Source organism: Pristis pectinata, chromosome 14, assembly GCF_009764475.1.
Source record: "Pristis pectinata isolate sPriPec2 chromosome 14, sPriPec2.1.pri, whole genome shotgun sequence".
Classification (NCBI taxonomy): Eukaryota; Metazoa; Chordata; class Chondrichthyes; order Rhinopristiformes; family Pristidae; genus Pristis; species Pristis pectinata.
Window position 1 is genome coordinate 28098216 of NC_067418.1, and position 24535 is coordinate 28122750.

At 40.1% G+C, this 24535-nt stretch overlaps 1 protein-coding gene across 4 annotated transcripts in view; it reads left to right on the forward strand.

Annotated features, from left to right (window-relative positions):
• trim66 (tripartite motif containing 66) overlaps positions 1 to 24535 on the forward strand; it is a 160991-nt gene that overhangs the window by 11498 nt on the left and 124958 nt on the right. Inside the window, exon 2 of one of the 4 annotated variants that reach the window (XM_052029215.1) lies at positions 2103 to 2173. Coding sequence is in view for 3 of the 4 variants with exons in the window: in XM_052029213.1 (XP_051885173.1) it covers positions 17814 to 18054 (241 nt within the window). In the remaining variant the exon portion in view is untranslated. Of the gene's footprint in view, positions 1 to 2102; positions 2174 to 17569; positions 18055 to 24535 lie in introns of those variants that run through there. The other 3 variants (XM_052029213.1, XM_052029211.1, XM_052029212.1) reach the window with 3 other exon arrangements.

Consider the following 24535-nt stretch of genomic DNA (forward strand, 5'->3'; position numbering starts at 1 on the left):
GATATGTGGGTAATTAATAAAGAAAAATAGCAAAATGGCAGAGAGTCTAAATAATTATTTTGGATCAGTTTTCATGGTAGAAGACATTAAAACATCTCAATAATAGTAGATAATCAATGGGCTATGGGGCAAGAAGTACAGGAAGTCCCCGACTTACGAACGCCCAACTTACGAACGCCCGTACATACGAACCGACCTTCATGGTCTTAGCGACCTTTGGTTCGTAAGCGGGCCTGGCCCCCAATCTTACCATGGTGGCGGTACACCTTCTTTGGCCCAACCCCAGGCCAAGTGCGCATGTGCGGTTGGGGCCACGCGCAGCCACGATCCCCAGGCCAAGTGCACATGCGCGGACACTGTTCCGAATTACAGACAAAATCGGGTTACGAACAGTCTCAGAAATAGAACTCGTTCATAACCCGGGGACTTCCTGTATTTAAAACATACTCTGTCAGTAGGAAACAAAGTCCTAGGCAAACTAATTGGGTTAAATACTGATAAGTTCCCGGGACCTTATGGTTTACATCTTAGGGTCTTCAAGGAAATGGGTGCAGAGGCAGTGGATGTGTTGGTTGTAATCTATCAAAGTTCTCTGGATCCTGGAGAGATCCCAGAGAATTAGAAAACCATAAACATTACACTGCTGTTGCAGAAAGGCCGGGGGGGGGGGGGGTGCGGTGGTGGTGGTGGTGGGGGAACACAGAAAGCAGGAAACTATAAGCCAGTTAACCTAACATCTGTCATTGTGAAAATGCTGGAATCTATTATTAATGAGGTAATAGTGGAAGATTTTGAAAAATCATAAGACAGTCAAACAGAATCAACATGTTTTTATGAAAGGGAAATTATGTTTAACAAATTTGCTACAGTTCTTTCAGGATGTAAAAAACGAGGTGGATTAAAGGGAACCAGTAGATGAAGTACATTTGGATTTCCAGAAGGCATTCAACAAGATGCTATGTAAAAAAAAATTTCACACAATAGTGCATGGTGTTGGGGGTAATATATTAGCATATATAGGGGAGTGGCTAACTAACAGGAAGCAGAAATCAGGATAAATGGTTTATGTTTAGATTGGCAGTCAGTAACTAATGGGGTATCACAGGGATTCAGTGCTTATAATCTATATTGATGACTTAAAATGAAGGGGTTGAGTTTACCAATTGCAGACGATTCCCATGATCCTGGGTAATCCAGGATCACAGGATCATCCAGGTTTCCATCTTTTTTCTAGGCACAGTCTGATTTGCTGATCATATAAAAATAGATGAGTTAGAAAGTTGTGAGGAGGACACAAAGAACCTGCAGAGAGAATACACACAGATTAATAGTGAGCAAGATGTTGGCAGATGAAGTATAATGTAGGAAAATGTGAGTTTATCCACTTTGAAAAGAAGAATGGAAAAAAAAACAAATTATTATTTAAATGAAATATAGTACAAATATATCTGCACATGTTAGAAGGTAAGTGCAGCAAGTAATTAAGAAGGCTTATGGAACGTTGGCCTTCATTGGAAAGGGGTATGGAATATAAAAATAGGGATTTTTTTTCTTTTGTGCTGATGGGACCACACCTGGAGTGCTATGTGCAGTTTTGGCCTCCGTGTTTAAGGAATTATACTCTTGATCGGAGGCAGTGCAGAGAGGTTCACTGGGATGATTTCTTAGTTGAAGGGGTTGACTTATAAGAAATAGCAGTAAGAGTAGGGCATTTAGCCCCCTCAATCCTGTTCTGCAGTTTATGGCAAATCTTCTAGGTTTTCTTGCCATATTCCCATATCCCTAGATTCCAGTAATATCTAGAAATGTATCAATCTCTGTTTTGAATGCAATCAATGACTGAGCCTCTGCTGCCTTCCAGTTTGGAGATTTCCAAAGATTCACCACCCTAGGAGGTTAAGAAATTTCTCCTCATTACTGTCCTAAATGATCTGCCGCTTATTTTGATATTATGACCCCTAATTCTAGACTCCACAGCCAGGAGAAACATCCTCCCCATATTTAGCTGGTTGACTTTTAGGTGTTTCAATGAGGTCACCTCTCCTTCTTCTAACCAATAGAGAATAGAAGCCTAAGCTATTCAATTTCTCTTCATATTACAGATCCGTCACCTTAGGAACCAGTCTGGTGCTTCTTCGCTGTACTCCTGCAATAGCCAGTCTCTCCTTTTAATGTAAGTAGACCAAACTGGGACACCATGCTTAAGTTCATATATAATTGTAGTATGACATCTTCACTCTTGTATTCAAATCCTTTTAAAATAAAAGCCAAATTATCATTTGCTTTCCAGATTGGGGAGGTCATTAGAAGTTAGACCTGGTGGACTGGGTGAAGGAAGGTAAGCAACAGAAGGAGTGGATTAGATTAGACTCAGTACCAAGTAATTCCATTGACTCTTGGAAGTGAATGTGAAGGCGACAGGCAAGTGGGTTTTAAGAAAATAGTTTGCAGCAGAGAAAAGCAATTCGTTCTTCCATTCTGTGATCTTGGAATGTTGATCAGCTTTAGCAGTGAAAAGCTGGTCTGCAGATAAAAGACTAAACTATTTGTCCACATGTCTGTTCAAGTCTATGTCCCTTGCCTTAAGGACAGGGAGTGGTTGAGGAACAGCTTGGGCATGTGGGAGCCATGGTTTTAATCTGGACGAAGGCACGAAAGATGGAGGAAAGAGTTTGGATGAACAGTGTACAAAGTACGGAAATGTACAAAGATTAAGAGAGTTGAGATTTTGTTCTCATTGCAAAGAGGGATATTCTGATGCAATGATGGAGAATTTTATTGATGTTGGAGTGGAGATATGGCTGCTACACCAGTAGCAGTAGGAAGAGACTTAAAAAGGTGGAAGCAGGAGTACCCCCAAGCTAAACTAAAAATAAAAACAAAAAAAGTCAGGCCCTGGTTATGAGATCGCAGCATTTGATTCCTGCCATAGGGTGCCTCCATGTAGAAATGTGACATGTAGAAACAGACAAAAAAAATCATTATTATGTTGCAGACTCAGGTCAGGATGTTAGCTGTGATCTGGTTTGCAGCCCTGCTGTTGCTAAAACCAGCTTCCCAACATAAGATTCTTTGAACAGCAGGTAGGGCAGACGAGGCAGCAAAACATGTGTCCGTTGCTATGGCAATTGCCGAAGTGTACTCGCTCCTTTCTCAAGTGGTTTCAGCACCAATTCCACAGAGTTTCCTCACCCTTTCTACACTTAATGGTGCAAAAGTTCTGTTCACATTTTAAACAGGAAGCAATTTGTTGCTGTGACTTCATGTATACATTAAAAAACTCTTTGCTTTCATTCTTTGCCACTTCTATCTTCACAGCGTAGCTGACTTTGCTATCAGAATTGCAGGTAAAAGAATACAAGAATGTATATGATTGGACAATGATGCACAACAGGGAGCACCAGATCAACATCCAAATCATTACTAAATGCTGCTTATGTGAATTATGTTTTATTTGAAGCTTACATAACCAGATCTTTTTAATCATTATAGAAAAAGAAACAAATGTTAAAGTTCATTAGTAGCCTAATTTCTGTTCAGATTGCTATTAAATAACTAGTCAATAATGGTGTCATTTAAAATTCAGGGAATTATGACTGCTGATTTCATGTGCGTTTACACAATTCACTTGAACCACTTTCAAAGCTCTTATCAGTATTGGAGTCTCAATAACAGTCAAAGTTTCAACCCAACTGGTATCTCTTCATTGATTTGAAAGTATTCCCTGCTTTACAAGGGAAACACTCATGTGCAATATATACTTAAGATGGCATTGGCTTCTTTCTGTTTTTTAATCTCCCTCCCAACTTAACTCTTCCAAATTGTATTTAGTCACATGTGTTCATATTTACACCTTATGAAATAATCATCTGGTTCTTCTGATCTATCAGCACTCCTAAGTGTGGTCAAAACAGACCAAGATCGATATTATCCAATGTAGGCCAATCTACCAATCATTTCCAGTGAAACTGCACCCATCACAAAATTGGACCACGCACTATTCACATTAGGAAGGCTACTGACTTTCCAGCATAAGGTGTGCACTATTGCTGAACTATGCATTTCTCCCCTTACTGACCCTGGAACCTCTGAGGTGCCTGAAAAAGCTGCTAATGGAAATCTGCCAGAAGTGTCATCAATTAGGCATCCATTGAATGAACACATCGGCGACTTGGTGCTGGAGCAAGTTCTATCTATTAGTTGTAACATATTCTATGGACTTTGGAATAGGCTGCAGTGAGTTCAGAATCATTTATAACACAAAAAGCAAATGTCATAACTATTGAAAACCATTACATTCAGGTCTGAACTTTAATGCCCAAGTATCTTTCCTGTTGCACTACCTTCAATGTCGGTCTTGAGGTTCTAGTGCTCATCACAATGTTCCTCTATGGCTGCAGTATGGTTGTTGAGAAGCTCCTCCCTTTAACCATGAGTCTACCTTGACTGACACCCAGGACTAACTGAAAGAGCAATTTGGGATTGCTGGTTGTGGTCCTAGGTGAGAATGTTGTCTAGGAGACCATGGTGATAGGTGTCTTGCCCCCAACCCCTCCCAGAAGGGAGACATCAATGACCTGAACCTGCATACTGGCTGTTCTCTCGGGAGACTAGCTAGACAATATTGTAATGATCTTCCAGCGCTCAGATTGTCTCACCATCATGTCAGTTTCCAGAACACAGGTACGTAGTCCTTGCTGTTTTCTGTTTTTTCCTCAGATTCAGGTTCTGAGTAGGACTTTGCTCACAGGAAAGAGGAATGGATGGTGGCGGCATGTTGCTCCTGCTACAGGAAAGAGCAGGTTCCTGTTCGTGTGTAGCATTTCTCTGCTTATGCAATACAGTGATCTGCTATTGTGCAACATCTCTTTGTTCAGGCAGAACAATTCACTGCTCATTTGCAGCATCCCTTTGCCCATGGAGAAACATGAGCTGCTCATGGATAACAACCTATGTTCAATGAGGGAAACATTCTGCTCATGACTGTAATCTCTCTGCTCAATGAGGACACTAAATTGCATCTTGGTGGCCACTTCCTGTTCCTTCACACCTGCTGCCATGTGGTGGAGATGAGACCTCTACATAAATCATTGTTAGAATGCATAGAACCCATAAGAGTTCATGTGCCTTGTCTCTGTGCTTCCACTGTGTGATGGGATTATCCTTAATCCCCCATAGAGTGGAGGCCACCATCTCCATACTCCACACATCTCCTGCGAAAGCTTGGAGATGGACTCCTCCACATTCCTTGTCATCTCCTACATTCAGTGAGACAGGCCTGAGAGTTCGCTAACCATGTTTAGATGCACCTGCGTCAATCTTTTCGTGATAGCATCCCAAGTGCAGTACTCATCTGATTCCTCTGAGGCAGTGTGGATATGCAGATCCCTCACCGGGGAGCCCACCACACCAGGTTCCCTATGTTTCATGCCAAAATGGAGCCCTCTGTCTCATGCATCTTTCTAATCTCATCTGCGCATCCCTCACTGTGCCATACTCTAAGCTGCTGTTGTGAGAAGTCAGGTGTAAAGTTCCACTCTGCTCTTCATCACGCTCATCATGATCACCCTCTTCTGCATCTCCTTCCAGTGTTTCTCCTTCTTCCTCCGCTGCTCCATCATCCTGGAGAGGGTGAAAGAGCTGGGTAACCTCAATACTCTGCAAAGAACAGATGTGTAAGTTGTTTTATGGTAATGCAGCGGTACACTTGCTAATGAGGGTGTATACTGTTGATTAAATCCATGGGGCTGTAGTGTTCACAATTAAAAGTTGATAGTGAGTGTATCTGGTAGAATGTAGGTTACACTTGCTCCTAGGTATCTTGGTTTGCGACTCAGTGCCCCCTCTCCCCTTTTGGTTCAGTGTGGTCTCCCCTAATGCAGTCACATGCTGCCTTTGCAAAGGACACTCTGCTGTGTGTGGGGTCCTCTGTCTTATACCTGAGTGTCTTATATAAAGGCGATGAAAACTTTTGAGCAATCTTTTCTTTATTATTCCTTTGGAGGCTTTACCTCTATGTGTGGGATACGCTGGGTAGAAGTGTGTGTGTGTGTGTGTGTGTGTGTGTGTGTGTGTGTGTGTGTGTGTGTGTGTGTGTGTGTGTGTGTGTGTGTGTGTGTGAGAGAGAGAGAGAGAGAGAGCGAGAGAGAGAGGGAGACAGCATGACAAAGCCATATTTCTGTTGGTTTGGATAATGTGAAGCTCATCAGAATCAGGTTTATTATCACTGACATATGCTGTGAGATTTGTTGTTTTGCGGTAGCAATACAGTGCAAGACATAAAAATTACTATGTTACAAACATAAATAAATAGTGCAAAAGAGGAATAATGAGGTAGTGTGCAGGGGTTCATGGACCATTCAGAAATCTAATGGCAGAGGGGAAGATGCTGTTCCTGAAATGTTGAGTGTGGGTCTTCAGGCTCCTGTACCTCCTCCCTGTTGGTAGTAATGTGAAGAGGACATGTCCTGATGGTGAGGGTCCTTAATGATGGATGCCGCCTTCTTGAGGCACTGCCTTTTGAAGATGTCCTTGATGGCGGGGGGGGTTGTGCTCGTGATGGAGCAGGCTGAGTCTACAACCTTCTGCAGCCTCTTTCGATCCTGCGCATTGGAGCCTCCATACCAAGTGACGATGCAACCAGTCAGAATGCTCTCCACTGTACATCTGTAGAAACTTACAAGAGTCTTTGGTGACATACCAAATCTCCTTAAACTCCTAATGAAGTAGAGCCACTGGTGTGCCTGCTTCGTGATTGGATCAATGTTTTGGGCCCAAAATAGATCTTCTGAGATATTGATGCCCAAGAACTTGAAGCTGCTCACCCTTTCCACCGCTCAATGAATACTGATGTTTCTCCTCCCAACCTCCCCTTCTTGAAGTCCACTATCAATTCCTTGGTCTTGCTGAAGTTGAGTACGAGGACCACTCAACCAGCCAATCCATCTCACTCATATATGCCCCCTCATCGCCATCTGTGATTCTGCCAACAACAGTAGTGTCATCGGCAAATTCATAGATGGCATTTGAGCTGTGCCTAGCTCTACAGTCGTGAGTGTAGAGAGAATAGAGCAGTGGGTTAAGCACGCATCCTTAAGGTGCCCCTGTGTTGATTATCAGCGAGGAGGAGGTATTACTACCAATATGCACTGACTGTGGTCTCCCAATAGGGAAGTCGAGGATCCAGTTTCAGAGGGAGGTACAGAGGCCCAGGTTTTTGAGCTTGTTGATTAGTACTGAGGGGATGATTGTGTTGAATGCTGAGCTGTAATTTATAAACAGCAGCCTGACGTATGTTTTGCATGAACTTTCTTGCAGGGATTTATATTCCAGCTTTACGTTATCCCAGCTAGCTCTTTCCATACTCTTCTAATGGTGGCCTACTGGCCCTCATGCACCCATCTCCAGTGCCCTGGATATCTCCCTTAGCCTCTGTGAGCTTTAGTATCATGTTGAATATCATGCCTCTCTCTCCTCCTTCACTCCTATTGTCTTCTCCATCTGTCCTTTCCACGGTCAGGAACTGCAAAGGCCCTGTCTTAGCTCATGTTTCTGCATGTAAATCATATTAATGCTGTTGCAAATTTCTTTTTGGCCAATTTTACATTATTTATGAGGGATCCTAGTGGGTATTGACTCTAAATATAACAATGGTTCAGTGCACCAAAAAAGGGGTGAAATCCAATTATATGGAAATTTGCTCTATGTATTTGCAATTATAAGCCAGATAAAACTTTTAGATATTCTCCAATGAAGCTTCCAACAAAAATTTTTCTTTTTTCTTTCTTAGTGTGAGATTCTGTATGAAAAGTTGCACATAGTGGAATATATTCAGGTGTACTATATCTCGCATTTGTGAAACAAGTGTTTGCCAAATGATGCTGCTGCAAAATATGTTTTTGTTTATATTATCAGGAAGTTGAGTGTGTACTAAGCTTGTAAAAGGAAAATGTTATTTGAAAGAATTGTTTTTAGATTCCAATCTCCTTTCAAGTCTTTCCCACTGGTAGACCAGTATACATTTGCAGCCACATCAGAGGCACTGGGAGAAAGGTGTGACACCTAACCAGCCCTCAAAGCCCTGTTGGGAGGTTCTAGGATGAGTCAAAATGAACTATTGGCCAGATGTGGTATGTGTCATGCATGACTGAAATAGGATCAGTAGAAGTTATTCACCCTTCAGACCTGTCGTGCCATTCATCAATATCATAGCTGGTCAACTTCAACTCCACAATCACACACTATTTCCAAGTCTCATTCTTCCTTTTGTATCCAAAGTTCTCTCAGTTTCTCTCTTAAATATAATCAACAGCTGAGTATCCACTGAAAATTCTGAAGATTCACAATCCTTGGGTTGACAACATTTCTTCCCTTCAAAATGGGCTGGAAATATCTTATGTAAGCAATCTCTTTCCCTGAAAATGTGACCCTGCAGAGTATTCTTTCCAAACATGCTGATCAAGAATTTTGACATTTTTACTGAGATCATTACAACTTTTTAAACTTTAGGGAGTATGGACTTGGTCTACTAAAAATCTCCTATGAAACAATCTTCTTTATCCCAGGCATCGGGTAAAATTGGAAAAAAAGCAGAAAATGCTGGAAACACTCAGCAGATCAGACCATATCTTTGGAAAGAGAAACAGAGTTAACATTTTACATTGCAGACTCTTTAAACAATGTAAGCCTAATATTCTACTTGTGTAATACTGTCTTTATTAGCACCATATGTATAACAATAGATCCTTTCTGGAGTTAAAGGAGATTGTGAGCTTTTTCTGACTGAATTGTACTGCTTCTGATATTTGACCATGTGCTTCCAGTTGCAATTCCTTTCTGCAAGAGAACCTTGCTAAGATCAGCCTTGACGTTTTCAGTCCCATGTTGGACTCTACTAAGATTGAGAATGAGAATCTTCATTCAGTCTTCAATCTTCATCTGCCACTTCCTCTAATTTGTTTTTTAGTTGTTCACTTCTATTCACAACTGTCTAATCAGATCTATCAGTTATTGGTTTATTTAGCTCTGTCTCCTGCATACTAATTTTACAGTTTAATCTGTATATAGTCCCCTGTTGTGACTTCACTAGGTTGGTATCTCATTTTTAAGTACACTCAGTGCTGCTCCTGGCATGCTGTTCTATGCTTCTCACTGAATTAGTATAAACTCTTGGAGACACAAGAGACTGCAGATGCTGGAATCTGGGACAAAAACAGATGCTGCCTGACCTGCTGAGTTCCTCCAGCAGTTTGGTTTTGCTCCAGGGTAGTCCTTTTCCTGATGGAAATAGCATGATACAGATTGTGGTTTAAGGTGATTCTGCTTCTTGTAATGGTCCAAAATGTCTTACAAATATTCAATATTGCATGACTAGATGTTTTCAGTGACCATAGGATTCAGTATATTGGAAGAGCCACATGGCATGACAGAGGTTGTCCTCAATGCAATGGGTTTTGTCTCCATAAAGACCATTGCCATAGTTACTCTTACAAATTTTGTCAGTACACTGTATGGACAGATGTATTTTGACAAATAGGTTAGTGTGGATGAGGTCAAAAAGGCTTTTCTTTCATGTCAGTTTTCTTGCTGCCTGCTACTGGGCCAGTCTGGTAACTATGTCCCTTAGGACCAAACCAGCTCTGTTAGCAGTGTGTTACAAGTCACTTGCTACTTGTCATAATCTACTTCCTGTCATTTTTTCTCATCATTCTTTGCTGAATTCAAAAATCCTTCCAAATCCCATCCTTATTAATCTTTGTGGTAACATTATAAAGTCTCTTCCTTCAATCTAATATAAAACTATCTGCATATTTTGTTATCCATATTTAGACCACTATTCCCATGCAGTTTTCATTCCTTAAGGAACACATTTCTGTAGCAAATGATGAATTTCTTCTTTAAGTGTTAATATGCTACTCTCTTTAATGGTGCAGTGTAGTTCAGAAATGTAATGTTTTATTTTAGACCTGTTCTATTTCAATTCTTTCTATTAGTATGGATTTCACAGAGGAATCATCATGCACCAACCTTCATTGTTTATATTATCCTACACTCTCTTTAGGCCATTTGGCTATTGCTATGAATATCGTGCTATTGAACATGTGAAGTCCATAAAATAAATGCAAATTATTTAGAAGCTTCAGCTTTATATTTCCAAGCTGTGCATATTTTCTGTCATCTAAGGTTTCAGCCATCTTTGTCTGACACAGTGATGAAAAAACCCAAATGCAGAGAACCAGCTCAGTTTGTTTAGTGGGTAGCAGACACTCATCAGACTCAGTGACAGAGCACAAACTGTATTCTGCCAGTTATGTTGCTAAGTGCTATCAAAGGTGGGAGTATCTATACTTCTATTTAATTTATATAATGTAGCGGTCACTACCGCGGAATGAACACAAGACACTAGTCGTAGAGTTTCAGAACAGAACTGTTTTATTTTCCCGCCTTGCGCGGGCCTTTTAAGAGAGCCTGTTCCCGCCCACTCGAAACGGCAATGACGTATACACCACGTCATCAAACCTTTCCTGCGCGCGGGTTCTCCCTGTCGCTCGGGGAAGACGAAGGCCCACCGCCATTTTGGGCCTCACCGCTTCAACGACGCGCGACCCGACCGCCGAGCCAGTTCGCTTGCTCGGACGGTGAGTCGCTACAATAATGCAAATATGGATACCTTGTGCAGGCTTAGCTTGAACTCTCCAGGAGAGTTTTCTCAAAGGTTTTGCAGTAGCTGCTGACTTGAGCTGTGCCGTCAATGGAAGGCATTGTAACTGGAGTGTTAATTACAATATTTGCCAACTACCTAGCAAGTGATATAGGTAAAGAGTATGAAAACAAAAGCAGTGTAGTTTAAGCATGAACCAGCTTAGGTTTGCAGTAGCTTTCTGGACCTATGCTTTGAACGCCTGTTGTCAAAGCGCTTAGAGAACAACAGTCCCAGATCAATAACTAATTTTTTTTCTCTGGGATTCCCAGTGTTTTTACATTGATGCCAAAATATTAGTTGCTAACTTGTTACTAAGTACACATTAGGTCTTATTTGCTTGTTTTAACACATAAGTTTGATGGGGACTGTAGTTTAAATTAAATCAACCTCTTAACAGAGCAGCGACAAAGTGATCAACTGCTTCAGATTGTCTTGAGTTAGTGTAAAGCTATTGTTTAATTGAGGAATAGAAACAACCTTTGTGGCTCCTTGTTGTCTTGCCTGCAAACCATGAATAATAACATAATAAATATTTCCACATTTCCATTAATAATCCAAAAGCTTTTAAATCCCATCCTTACTCTAATAAGGATGGGTTCAGTTGCACTATATTTTTGCTCAATTTGCATAAACTGTACCAGTTATGCACCTCACACTTATCAAAATAAGATTCAATCTGCCATTGCTCTGCCCATCTTAAAAATGCAGCCTAAGACTATCCTCCTCATTATCAATAACGCCACCAATTTTCTTGTCATCTACAAACTTACTAATAAATATAACAAACAGTAAGGGGTCCAGTATTGATCCCTGTGCTGCACAGCAGGTCATAGGGTTCCAATCACAAAGACAACCCCCCACCTTTACCCTCTGCCTCCTATTACCAAGTCAATTTCAAATCCTATTTGCTAACTTGAATATCTTATGGATTGGCCTTGCTGAAGTCCACATAGACCTCATCAACTGCACTGTCCTCATCAATATATTTTGTTGCCTCTTCAAAAAGAGGATCTCCCCCTAACAAAGCCAAACTATCTTAGATTAATCCTTGCCTTTCCAAGTGTAGGTTAATCTTGTTCAGAATCTTTTTCTAATAACTTCCCTACCACTAAATTAGACTTGGAGACCTGTAATTACCTGGCATGTATCTGCTGCTCTTCTTGAAGAAAGGTACCACATTTGCTGTCCTCCAGTCATCTGGCACTTCCCTAGTAGCCAGCAAAGATTTAATAATCTTTCAGAGTTCCAGCAATCTGCAGTACTGAAGACCTGCCTTCCAATGGGCATCAAAGTGGGAGTGACTGCCCTTGACTTCAAGGCAACATTTGATCGAGTGACATCAAGGTGATGTAATAAAATTAAAGTCAATGCACATCAGAGTGAAAGCACTCCAGTGTTTTGAGTCATAAATTGCACAAAAGAAGTTTGGCTGTTGTAAATCAATCATCCCAGCCACAGGACATAACTGCATGGTTTCCTCAGGGCAGTGTCCTCAACTCAATTATCTTCAGCTGCTTTGTCAATGACCTTCCTTCCTTCACAAGGTCAGAAATGGGGATATTCGCTGATAGCATAATGTTCAATTCCATTCACACTTCGTCAGCAAATGAGGCAGCCTTTGCCTGTATGCAGCAAGACATAGACTACATTCAGATATTGGCTAATAAATGGCAAGTGACATTTGCACCAATAAAATGCTAGGCAATGACCACTCCAAAAAGGAGTGTAACCATTAAATCTTGGCATTCAATGGCATTACCACCATTGAATTCCCTATCATTATGGATGTCACCATGGATAAGAAACTCAACCCATATAAATACAAGAGCAGCCAGAGGCTGGGTATCCTGTGGTGAATGATTACCCTCCTGACACTCCAAAGCCTTTCCACTATTTACAAGGCACAAGTCAGGAGTGAGATTGAATACTTGCTTAGATGACTGCAGCACGAACAACTCTGTAGAAACTTGAATTCATCTCAGTTCAGGCAGCTTGCTTAATTGGCATCCAAGTAACCACCCTAAACATTCATTCCCTTCACCTCTGGCATACAGTGGCTGCATTGTGTACCACCTATAAAATGCACTGCAGTTACTTGTCCAGGTTACTCCAGCAGCACCTCCCAAAACCATGTCCTCTACCACTAAGGAGGATGAGGGCAGCACATGCATTGGAACACCACCACCTGCTGGTTCCTCTCCAAGTCACACACAATCCTTGTCCTTCATCATCTCTGGATCGACATCTTGGAACTCCCCCCACAAAAGCAATGCGTGAATATATTCATCAGTAGGTCTACAACAGGCAATAAATGCTAGACTTCCTCAGATGCCAAAAATAGAATAAGAGGGCCTCCTTAAATGCTTAGAGCTGAGCTGAGACTGTCTAAAGTCAATGACATTTTATCCCCAGCATAAGAGGGCATTTGTCACCTGTTAAATGCAGGCTTTCAGAGGATCATGCCCAGTGTTACAGAGGTCACTCCTAACTGAATTGAATTACAATTATAGAACTAACTGTTTTCTGCTTCATGCTAACTTAGAGGGCCCTAAGGGAGCAAACAAAGCTTTGGGACTTCCTGCAGCATTTCACAGAGATGGCAAAATCCAGTTTCCTTGCTGAAGCACAGCCAGTGCATGCACAGCTCCTCCAAAAGTGGGCTTGAATAACATTCATGCTCTCCACAATCTGGGTTGTTGTGAGGTGGCAGGGTGGGGTGGGTGGTTGTGTGAGTGATTAATAATGAGTTTACAGCCTAGGAGTCACAAGTGCCCTGCCTCCTCTGTTTCTTTTCCCTGTCATCCAGGGTAATTGAATCAGAATCAGGTTTATTATCACTGACATATTAAGAACAGATATATCATCAAGGTGACTGAAATCCTTTTGTCTTAGAATCCCAACAGATGTTTTAAGTATATTCATGGAAAAAGAGTGACTAGGGAGAGAATAGGGCCCCTCAAAGACTAAGACGGAAATCTATGTGTGGAGCCACTGGGGATGGACAGACTTCTCAGTGATTACTTCTTCTCTGTTTTTACCATGGAGAAAGATGTGAAGACTTGGGAACCTGGAAAAGTTAATGGAGGTGTTTTGAGAGCAGTCCATATTATAGTAGAAGAGGTATTTGCACGTGTTAAAATGTATGAAGGTAGACAAATCTCCAGGACTGGATGAGGTATATCCAAGAACATCATGGGAAGCTGGAGAAGAAATTGTGGGAGCCCTCGCTGAAATATTTGCAACATTGTTATCCTTTGGCGAGGTGCTGGAAGAATGAAGGATAGCAAATGTTGTGCCTTTATTTAAGAATGGCTGTAAGGATAGACCTGGTAATTATAGACCCATTAGCCTAATATCCGTGGTAGGCAAATTGCTGGAAAGCATTCTGAGGGATAAGATATACTTGGATTTGGAAAGGCAGGGGTTACTACCATGGCTTCGTGTGTGGGAGATCTTGTCTTATGAATTTAATTGAGTTTTCTGATGAAGTGATGAGGAAGGTTGACAAGGGGAGGCTGGTAGACGTCGCATATATGGAGTTCAGTCAGGTTTTTGAACAGGTTCCGCATGGTAGGCCACTCTGGGAGGTTAGATCGAATGACATCCAATGAGAGCTAGCAAACTGGATACAAAATTGGCTGGATGGTAGGAGACAGAGGGTGATGGTGGAAGGATGTTTTTCAGACTGGAGGTCTGTGACTAGTGGTGAGCCCCAGCGGTCGGTGCTGGACCCATTGTTATTTGACATCTACATTAATGATTAACTCTATGAGAAATACTTGGTAAGTTTGCAGATTACACTAAAATAGGTGGTGTCATAGACAGTGAAAAGGAGTATCAAGAATTGCTGCAGGATTTTGATCGGTTGGATAGGTGGGCTGAGGAATGGCAAATGGAATTTAACTCAGATAAGCATGAAGTGTTACATTTTGGAAGGACAAGTCAAGGGAGGATGTTTACATTGAACGGAAGGACCCTGGGTACTGTTGTAGAACAGAGGGACTTTGGAGTACAGGTGCATTGTTCCCTTAATGTGGAGTCGCAGGTAAATAGGGCAGTGAAGAAGACTTTTGAAGGACTGGCCTTCATCAGTCAGGGCATTGAATATAGAAGTTAAGAGGTTATGTTGCGATTGTACAAGATGTTGGTGAAGCCATATTTGGAACTTTGTGTTCAGTTTGGCCACCTTATTCTAGGAAGGATGTGATTAAACTGGAAAGAGTGCAAAAAAGATTTATGAAGATGTTGCTAGGACTTGAGGGACTGTGTTATAGGGAGAGGTTAGACAAGCTGGGCCTTTACTCCTTGGAGTATAGGAGACTGAGGGGTCATCTCATAGAGGTGTATAAAATCATGAGGGGCATAGATAGGGTGAGCAGTCTTTTTTCCAGGCTTGGAGAATCGAAAACTAGAGGACATAGTTTTAAGGTTAGAGGTGAAAGGTTTAATCGGAAACTGAGGGGCAACTTTTTTTACACAGAGGGTAGCAGATATATGGAACCAACTGCCAGAGGAAGTGGTTGAGGCAGGTACATTAGATACATTTAAGAAGTATGTGGACAGGTATATGAATACAAGAGTTTGGAGGGATATGGGCCTGGGCCAAATGCTGGGAAATGGGATTAGCGTGAATATACATCTTGGTTGGCATGGACAAGTATGGACCGAGGGGCTTTTTTCTGTGCTGTACAACTCTATGACTCTATCTTAAGGTGGTAAATGGTGATTCCTGAAATTATTACCTTTAGACACTCACAGAACTCTGGAAGGTAAAACTAGGAGGTTGCCAAATCTGAGAAAACTATTAAAGAAAATGTGAAACAGTTTCCAGTCTCCATATATGAGACTGCACTGCTTTAATAGACCTTTTATTGACCTACAAAGCTGAAAGTTGAGGACCATAAATCACATCATATGCATTATCCTTGCCTTTATTTTCAATCTAAGTAGCTGGTGGGAGAAAATAGATACAAGTATATGAAAAATGCAATTCTTGATTGCATTGGTGAATGAAGCTATGATAACAAACTGTTTCCTTTCTCAGTAAGGATGTTAGGGGCATTTTGCAAAAGTTCTAGAAAATGTAGTGCCCCATTAATAAAGGCATATTTAAATAATGTCATTATTTTCTGTAAAATGCACACCAGATAATACTATTATTAACATGTATCTGTTTATGAATTTTCAGGCCATAAATTTGAATACATTTATGGAAATTATTAATCAGAGTAAATCATTTGAATGGAAGAGGAAAACAATGTTAAATGGCCTAAAAGTTGACTGTTTGTTATATTAGTTCCAAAATTCAGGTATTGTCTCCAATCTTTATGTTATCTGTATTCACCCACAACCAAATATTGAGATTACAAATGTCATAAATTAGCTACAGCAAAGAAACAGGCCATTCCACCTAACAGGTGCACATTCTGCTTCTTCTACAACATAGTCTTCTATTCTGTCCTCCTCAAATATTTACCTGGCACATATGCCACTAGGCTTACTTATTCCCTATATTGATACATCCAACATTCTAAGCACTAGCTGGGCAAATTTCCTTATTCCCATTTGTATTTATCAGCGACCATGTTATATTCTTGGTTCTCAGTTATGGTCTTGTCCACAAGTGGAAAGTTTTATCTACCTTTTTAAAATATTTGAAAATTATATCACTTTTAGTCCTCTGATAAAAATCTTTATCGATTGCACCCAGGAATTATGAAAAGCTCCATTGGCCACAGGAACTGAGCTTGCTACCTTCAACTTTAACTCCTAATATATCATGAAGATAACAGGAATGGGAAGTACTCCAAGAGCTTGGGTTCTAAAAGTTGTTTTCTAGGCTACTAATACAAATAAAGTGAATAAGTACCTCAAAGTGCAATTGATTATTATTAAATGACATTTTTAAAATCCTATTTTGGACAAATAATACCTTAGTAATCAAAGCTTTAATTGTACTGTAATATAGTGTAGAAGTTTGGTATAAATACATCATCGGTATTGTCACTATAAAGATAATTCTATTGCACCATTACAGATGGGATAATTGTGTTTCACATTTTTGATCAATTGATCTCGTGTTGAAATAACAAATTGAATCAAGAAGTCTTTAAACAGTGGGTGGATGGTGAATACTTCAGTTATTAAATCAGCAATATACTAACACAGTTGAACAGACCTCATCATCCAAGTCTGAAAGACTGGACTTTCTGGAAACTTCTACTGAATATCTGCAAGAATATACTTGTCCACCATAATGCTACGCAGATATGAAAAGAATGAGGAGACTAGGAATGCTCAGACTAAGAGGTATTTCCTACACTAACTATTTTTATTCATTCGTAGTACGTGGCCATTGCCGTCAAAGCGAGCGTTTATTGACCATCCATAATTGTCTTGACAAGGTGATACTGAAGTGCCTCCTCGAACCCCTGCGATCTGCTTGGCACAGCTGGGTTGCTTGCACGACCACTCCAGAAGGCAGCGTGTTATAATCCTCCTCTGCATGATTCTGGCCTCCCCCCAGCCCCTCCCCTGCATAAAATAATCCGGACTGCGTCCGCGCTCCCCACTAGAGAAAAGCCGAATCTCTCAAGCAATTAACCCACAGCAGAAAAATACCTTATGTTTTCCAATCTCACAATGCAGAAAACATATTTTCCTTCAACAAACTGCAACTGTCATTCCGACCTGCGTTGTATAGAAACGCACATTTTCTTTTATTTGTGGTGTTCTGTTCATGAATACTGTCACATCAAATACTACATCAGAGTTTTAAAGCCCGTTCCTTCATTGTGAGTGATTTAATTGCTATTTACCGAGCCGCAGTTGATTTCCCTATTACCCACCGTGTACGTCATTCGCATTTCGACAAGTCCCATTAGCTGACATGACGTTCACAGGACCAGTTTTTTTTTACTGAGATCTTGAGTATCTGGTGATAGATTTGGCTTTGCTGAGAAGCCTCAGACCTCGCACTTCTCGCGGGGAATGATGTCATTTAAAAGAGTAACTCCTCACATCACTGCCATCCAGGGATCCTGCTGCTGAAAGCGGCACTGTGCGCAGGGAGTGGCGAAAGAGGTCAAACCTTGGCTTTGGAAGGAGAAATATGGACCAAAGTGGTACCGACAACATTGTCAACAGCCGAGCCGAAAATGAATGCAAAAGTAACTCTGCCGAAGACGAACTTAATCTGTTTAGGACCTGCTTGGTTTGCAAAAAGGATCTTACAAATCGCCAGCCCAGATTGCTGCCTTGTCTCCATTCGTTCTGCAAAGATTGTGTGCCGGCTGAAATCCGCAGCCTCAGTCCTACAATTACAGCCTGCCCGGAGGACAGTAATGGGGAAGGTAATGGGTTAAAGACAATTCCTATTAACTCTAGTATTTCCTTCGAGACGTACACACAGCGTTTGCCAACACCTGCCCGGTCGGCCCCAAAGACTTGAACGTCTCCGTTTCCATTTTGCAAACAAATCGGCACAACACACCTGCACTTAAAGAGACAGGGTTGACTTTTCCCACTAAGCTTGCAGCGGGCGTTATGTTAAGTGACAGTCAGATTTATTTGTAGACAAAGTGCAATAATTCCATAGTTGTGCAGCTAACGTTTTTCTGATCTTGAATTAAATTTGTCGCCAGGGAGATCAAACTTGCTGACTAGATCCCTCGAAGAAAGAATAAATCCTCGAATTTCTGTAACGGCGTAGTCTGTTTCAGGTCACGATTTTTTTTTCCTTTTAATTTTATGTCTCCGAAGAGAAATTTGGAATAAATGGGCAAAATCTCACTTTTTTAAAAAAAAACTTCCCTGGGGCAATCTACAGGCACAAAATATGCAGAAAGTTCTGTCTCTTCCCTAAATATTTGTTAAAGTGAATCTTGTGTTAATACTTGACCTCTAAGTAGTCCTTCCACTGTCCTCAAACACCTCGAGAAAAGTTTGTTGTCTGTAACCAACTTAATTGGAACCTACAGTTTTTTTTTACTGCAGCTGGTTATTCTACTAAGATGAATTCATGTTTTAAAATAGAGGTGAGTTTGCAGTAAAAGGTTGGCAGGAAATGGTCAAGTCATTGTGAATATATCATGTTGTGAAATGACTGTATTTTACAGAGGTGTATAGATGGGATAATTGAGTGAGCAAAGACCTAACAAATGGAGTATGATGTAGGAAAATGGAAATTGCCCATTTGGCAGGAAAAATGAAGAAGCTTATTGTCTAAATGGCAAGAGATTCCGGAGCTGTGAGATGAAGTGGGGTCTGGATATCCCAGTGCATGATATTGAAAAGGTTAGAATGCAGGTATAGCAAGTAATGAGGAAAACTACCAATATTGTCTAATGCTGGGAGAACAAAACAAAATAGTAGGAAGATTATGCATCAATTATATAAAGCAATAGTGAGATCACATCTGGAACACTGTGCTCAGTATTATTTAAGGAAGGATGTTAATGAGTTGAAAGCAGTTCAGGGAAAGTATATTAAACTAATACCTGGAATACTGGGTTGTCCTATGAGGTAGGGTTGGATAGATTAGGCTTGCTACTGCTGTGTTATAGATGAGTGAAAGGGGTCTTGATTGAAATGTTTTTTAAAAAAAAAATCCAAAGGGATCTTGATAAGGTGAATGTGGAGAAAATACTTCCTCGTGTGGGAGCAACTGAGAACAAGGTATTGCTGTTTAAAAATAAGAAATTCACTCTTTAAAATGGAGGTGAGGCAATTTTTTTTCTTTGAGCATTGTGGATCTTTGGAACTCTTTTCGTCAAAGTATGATCTTGGAATATTTTTAAGACTGAGACAGAAAGATACTTGATTGAGCAAGGGGTGAAAGGTTACCATGATAAACGGGAATGGGGAATTGAGGTTACAACCATGATCATATTAAATGTTGGAGCAGGCTTGAGGAGTCAAATGGCCTACACCCACTCCTACTTCCATATTTGTATATTCTTTTACTGAGAATCATAATTGAACTGCCTGGTGCTTGATGCTGCCTGGAATGTGGAGCATGCCCTATGAAAGCAGGTTGAGGGAACTCGGCTTTTTCTCCTTGGAGTGACGGAGGATGAGGGGGGACCTGATAGAGGTATACAAGATGATGAGAGGCATTGATTGGGTAGATAGTCAGAGGCTTTTCTCCAGGGCTGAAATGGTGGCCACAAGAGGACATCGGTTTAAGGTGCTGGGAAGTAGGTATAGAGGAGATGTCAGAGGTAAGTTTTTTTTACTCAGAGTGGTGAGTGCGTGGAATGGGCTGCCGGCAATGGTGGTGGAGGCGGATACGATAGGGTCTTTTAAGAGACTGTTGGATAGGTACATGGAGCTGAGAAAAATAGAGGGCTATGGGTAAGCCTAATAATTTCTAGGGTAGGGACATGTTCGGTACAGCTTTGTGGGCCGAAGGGCCTGAATTGTGCTGTAGGGTTTCTATGTTTCTAACTTTTTGTATGAATTTATAAATATTTCAAATCATGGAGTCATCTGAAGGGATTAAAATGTTTTCTTCAAATCACTCCTAGGTATAGGCTATTAGCATGAATTTTCCTATGAACAACATGGCAGATGTTGAGTAGGGTTTTTTGAGTGTGGTGTTTGAGGAACTGAACCATCTGTCCCAAGAGTTATGGATGCTGAATCATTAAGAAAATTCAAGGCTGAGGTTTTTAGACTGCAGGAGAATTGAGGGTTATGGGGATCAGACAGGAAAATAGAGTTGAGATCGAAGATCAGATCAGACATGATCTTATTGAATGCCAGAGCAGGCTCAGATAGACCATGAACACCACCTTGTTATTTCTCTTTTGCACTATTTGTTTTTGTAACTTGTAGTAACTTTTATGTTTTTATGTCTTGCACTATATTGCTGCCGCAAAACAACAAATTTCACGACATATGTCAGTGATAATAAACCTGATTCTGATTCCTATTTCTTAATCAAACTTCTAATTGACGATGAGATTTCTTTTTAAGCTTCCTAGCAAAACTTGTAAAAATGTGATTTATGAAAATAGGAACTTGATTGTTTACTTGCAAACAAGGGATTGCTCAATAGAAAATTGCCAGCTCTGATATTTCACAAAAGAGAGCCATTCAGTATAACAAGTTTGTCAAAACAAAAGGACTTGAAATGTTTTGACTTTGTATTTGGAGTTAGTTCAAGTTTATAATCACAAAGTAATTTTGTGCTGAGGATTAGTGTTTATTTGCAGTTAAGTTTCAGTTATTAATCTTGAACTTTGAAATATGGGAATAAAAGCAACCTGTTAAATGAGATCCATTGAAACTTTAAGATGTCCGAGATACTCAATATAACCTAACAGGAATGTGATTGTAAACGTGCATCTTTTCATCAATCATCTGCCTAACACCATGAGAACAATACATTTTTAATGAACCTTATTAGGGTTGTGCCCACAAATGCACTGCATTTTTATTTTGTTTACATTGATTTTTGAATTAATCATTTGGACACTTTTGTTTAGGATATGGTTCCAATTGAATTTGGTTACTGCATAGATTTAATTTGTGAAGTTATGTAAATTATCAAGGAGCATAAAGATTAACTACTGGAAATTCTTTGCTAATACTGGATTTTTGCTGTTATTTTTATAGATTGATTTTTGTCAATTGCTTTGGGCTTCTTAAATGGAAATTGAACAGTTTATTGTCCCTATAATGAAAATTCTTTCTTTTTCAATCTTTTTGTTGAATTTCAAATTAATATCCATAACAATATTTATACATATGAAGCGAAGAGATCGGGATAACAATAATAACAGTTAATTTATACTCACAAGGAGTAAAATATGTAATCTGGACCTCCCGCTCTCTTGCTATGTGAACATGATACAGAAAAAAAGAAATTTGATTATATGAAAAGAGAACCCCCAAATCAAAAAAAGTATAATAATAAACAAAAGCAAACCAAAAACAAACTGGACTGATATTTCTTCGGTTAGAAAAAGCATTATTATGTCGTCAGCTCCACTCCTCTATATTCAAAGGTTATTGAAAGGGATTTGTAAAAGGTCTGCTTATATCATATGGAAATATTGAATGAATGGACTCCAAACTTCCTCAAATTTAAGTGAAGGATCAACAGTACCACTCCTAATTTTTTCTAAGTTTAAACATGTTATAGTTTGAGAAAACCCTTGAAATGTGTTAGGGGGTATAGGGTCCTTCCATTTAAATAGAATGGATCTCTTGGCCATTAATGTAACAAAAGCAATCATGCGACAAGCAGAAGCGGATAACGAAAGTTCTATTGCTGCCTTGTGTACTTGTGTTGTTTTACAATGCTGCTCAGGGTCTTTGTCAATCTGCAGTTTTATAAAAAATCTGTTCCTAAACTTGCAACCATCTCTTCAGTGAAAATATTGCAATTAATATGATCAGCGTTGTCACTTGAGTTCTGGTTGTTGGTTTTATCTCAGTTACTGATATTTGCTGCAGTCATGCTTGATGATCAAGTTTGATTGCAGCTAGTTTTGAAGTACATTGAACCATAATTTGCTGACAACATAATGATGAGCTTAATGAAGTGATTCAAATTCTCTGACATTGTGAAGCCAAGTATGAATAGTTCAATCCAAAACTTGCCATTATAGATGTCCCACTCTGCTGCTATATTTGCAAAACCCAGTCAGTCTTGTGAAATTACTGTCCTTCCATACTAAAAACAAAATAAATGCACTACAGATAGTTAAGTTTTTGTTCAATTCAGTTCTTTAATAATGTGGCAAATGTTAATTATTGTCAACAATCTCTATTGCTTAAAAAAAATTATACAAATGTGGAGTGTTGTTAATTCTCAAAATGCTTATTGTTTGTTTTTGTTGCTCTTCTGTCTTTTCTTTCTCCATCTCATCCTTTTATCAGGCAGAAAGGAAAGTGTTGCCAATATTCACATCAGCATTGCTGCAGCTGCTGCTGTCGTGACTCCCCTTCCCAATATATCCTTCCTCTCATCGTACCCCGCCCCCAGTTTCTTCATCTCTTTATTCATTCTTCCCCTTATCCCCGTTGCTGGTGAAATAAACAAATCTTTAGGGTGGTGGATTAGCCGCTGATTAAGCAGGTTGCTTTGGATGGTTTTGAGCTTTAAGTCATTGGAGCTGTACTCAGGCAATTGGGAAGTATTCCATTACACTTATGATTGTGCCTTTTAGATGGTGAATGCGTTATCTTATTGGAGTTGGTCATTGTATGATGTGAATATTAGGTGCCACTTATCAACCCAGTCCTGAATATTGTCTAGGCCATGCTGTATGGTGGTGTTGGTTATTATATGAAGTGGTGTTGGTCATTATATGAAGAGTTGTGAATGGAATTAAATAGTATGCAGTCATAAGTAAATATCCCCACTTCTGACTTTGATGGAAGTTTATTAGTGAAGCAGCTGTAGATTATCCTGACCAAGACGCTGCTCTGAGGAACCCTATTTTGTATTAAAATAAAGGTTAATTTCATTTGGTGAGTAGTTGACTTAAAGTCTGCACAAATGAAAAGAAAATTGAAGTAAACTTGAGACCTGTGATTTCAGTGCATATTTGTTATCCTTTCTTCCTTGACCCTGCAGTCATCATTTATCTTTCCCACAAACTAGTCTCCTTGTTCCATGTAGCTCTACAGCTAAGATGATTGTTGTTCACCTGCTGGCAGATTTTGCGTCGAGCTGGATATCAGAAGCCCAGTATTGACTAGTAATGACTTCTAATTATTTTTCCTTTCTTGAGGAAGAGTGCCTGACCTTCTCTCGGCATGTTCACATAGCAGTAATCTACAGAGTGGAAAATCGACCTATTCCGTACTAATTGTCATTGGGCGGCATGGTAGCATATTGGTTAGCGTAATGCTATTACAGTGCCAGCGACCCAGGTTCAATTCCCGCTGCTGCCTGTAAGGAGTTTGTACGTTCTCCCCGTGTCTGCGTGGGTTTCCTCTGTGTGCTCCGGTTTCCTCCCACGTTCCGAAGACGTACAGGTTAGGAGCTGTGGGCATGCTATGTTGGCGCCGGAAGAGTGGCAACACTTGCAGGCTGCCCCCAGCACATTCTTAGCAATGCAAAAAGACGTATTTCACTGTGTGTTTCGATGTACATGTGACTAGATATTTATTAATGCAGCAAAACTGGAAACAGACTTTAAAAAAAACTAATTGCATTCAATAATAAAGTACTTTCCTTCTATGGTGTATTCAATACAAGATTATGCAATGACAGCTCTGATAAAATTTGCAGTGTGACATACCTCTGAGCAAATGTTATCTGGGGGAAAAGTGGCCTGAAATTTCCAGAGAGCAGGGAGCCCCAACGCTTAGTACTCACTGCACTTATCTTGAAATGACTGGCTCCAACCTGGTTGCTCAAGTCCTGCATAGTGCAGGGTCTCTTGAAAGTAAAAAAAAACAATCATCATATGGCAGGGTCTGGTCAAGCCCTGCTGCAAAAGAAATATTGACATCTCACTAAACCATGTAGCAATAACCATGGTCATTAAAACTCAAATAGTTTGGTTGTAAATATCTATAACATTTGGAAATGTCCAGAAACTAGGACAAAACTTGCAAGGTTATTGAATATTTTTGAAAAATATAAAATATTTAAATTCCAGCTGGAAAGTAAACTTCCTGAAATTTCTCATTCTATTTAAGTGTATTGAACCTCCTCCCTGTTCAAATGTATTGAGCCTCTGTCCCAGAATAAACAAGAAATTGCCTTGGTGTAAAATTTGATCCCATATTTGTGTGCTTATTATGATTATATCTTCAAAAGCAAATTGACTGTTTATGGAATGAAAATTGGTTTACAAACTTGAGAAAGGC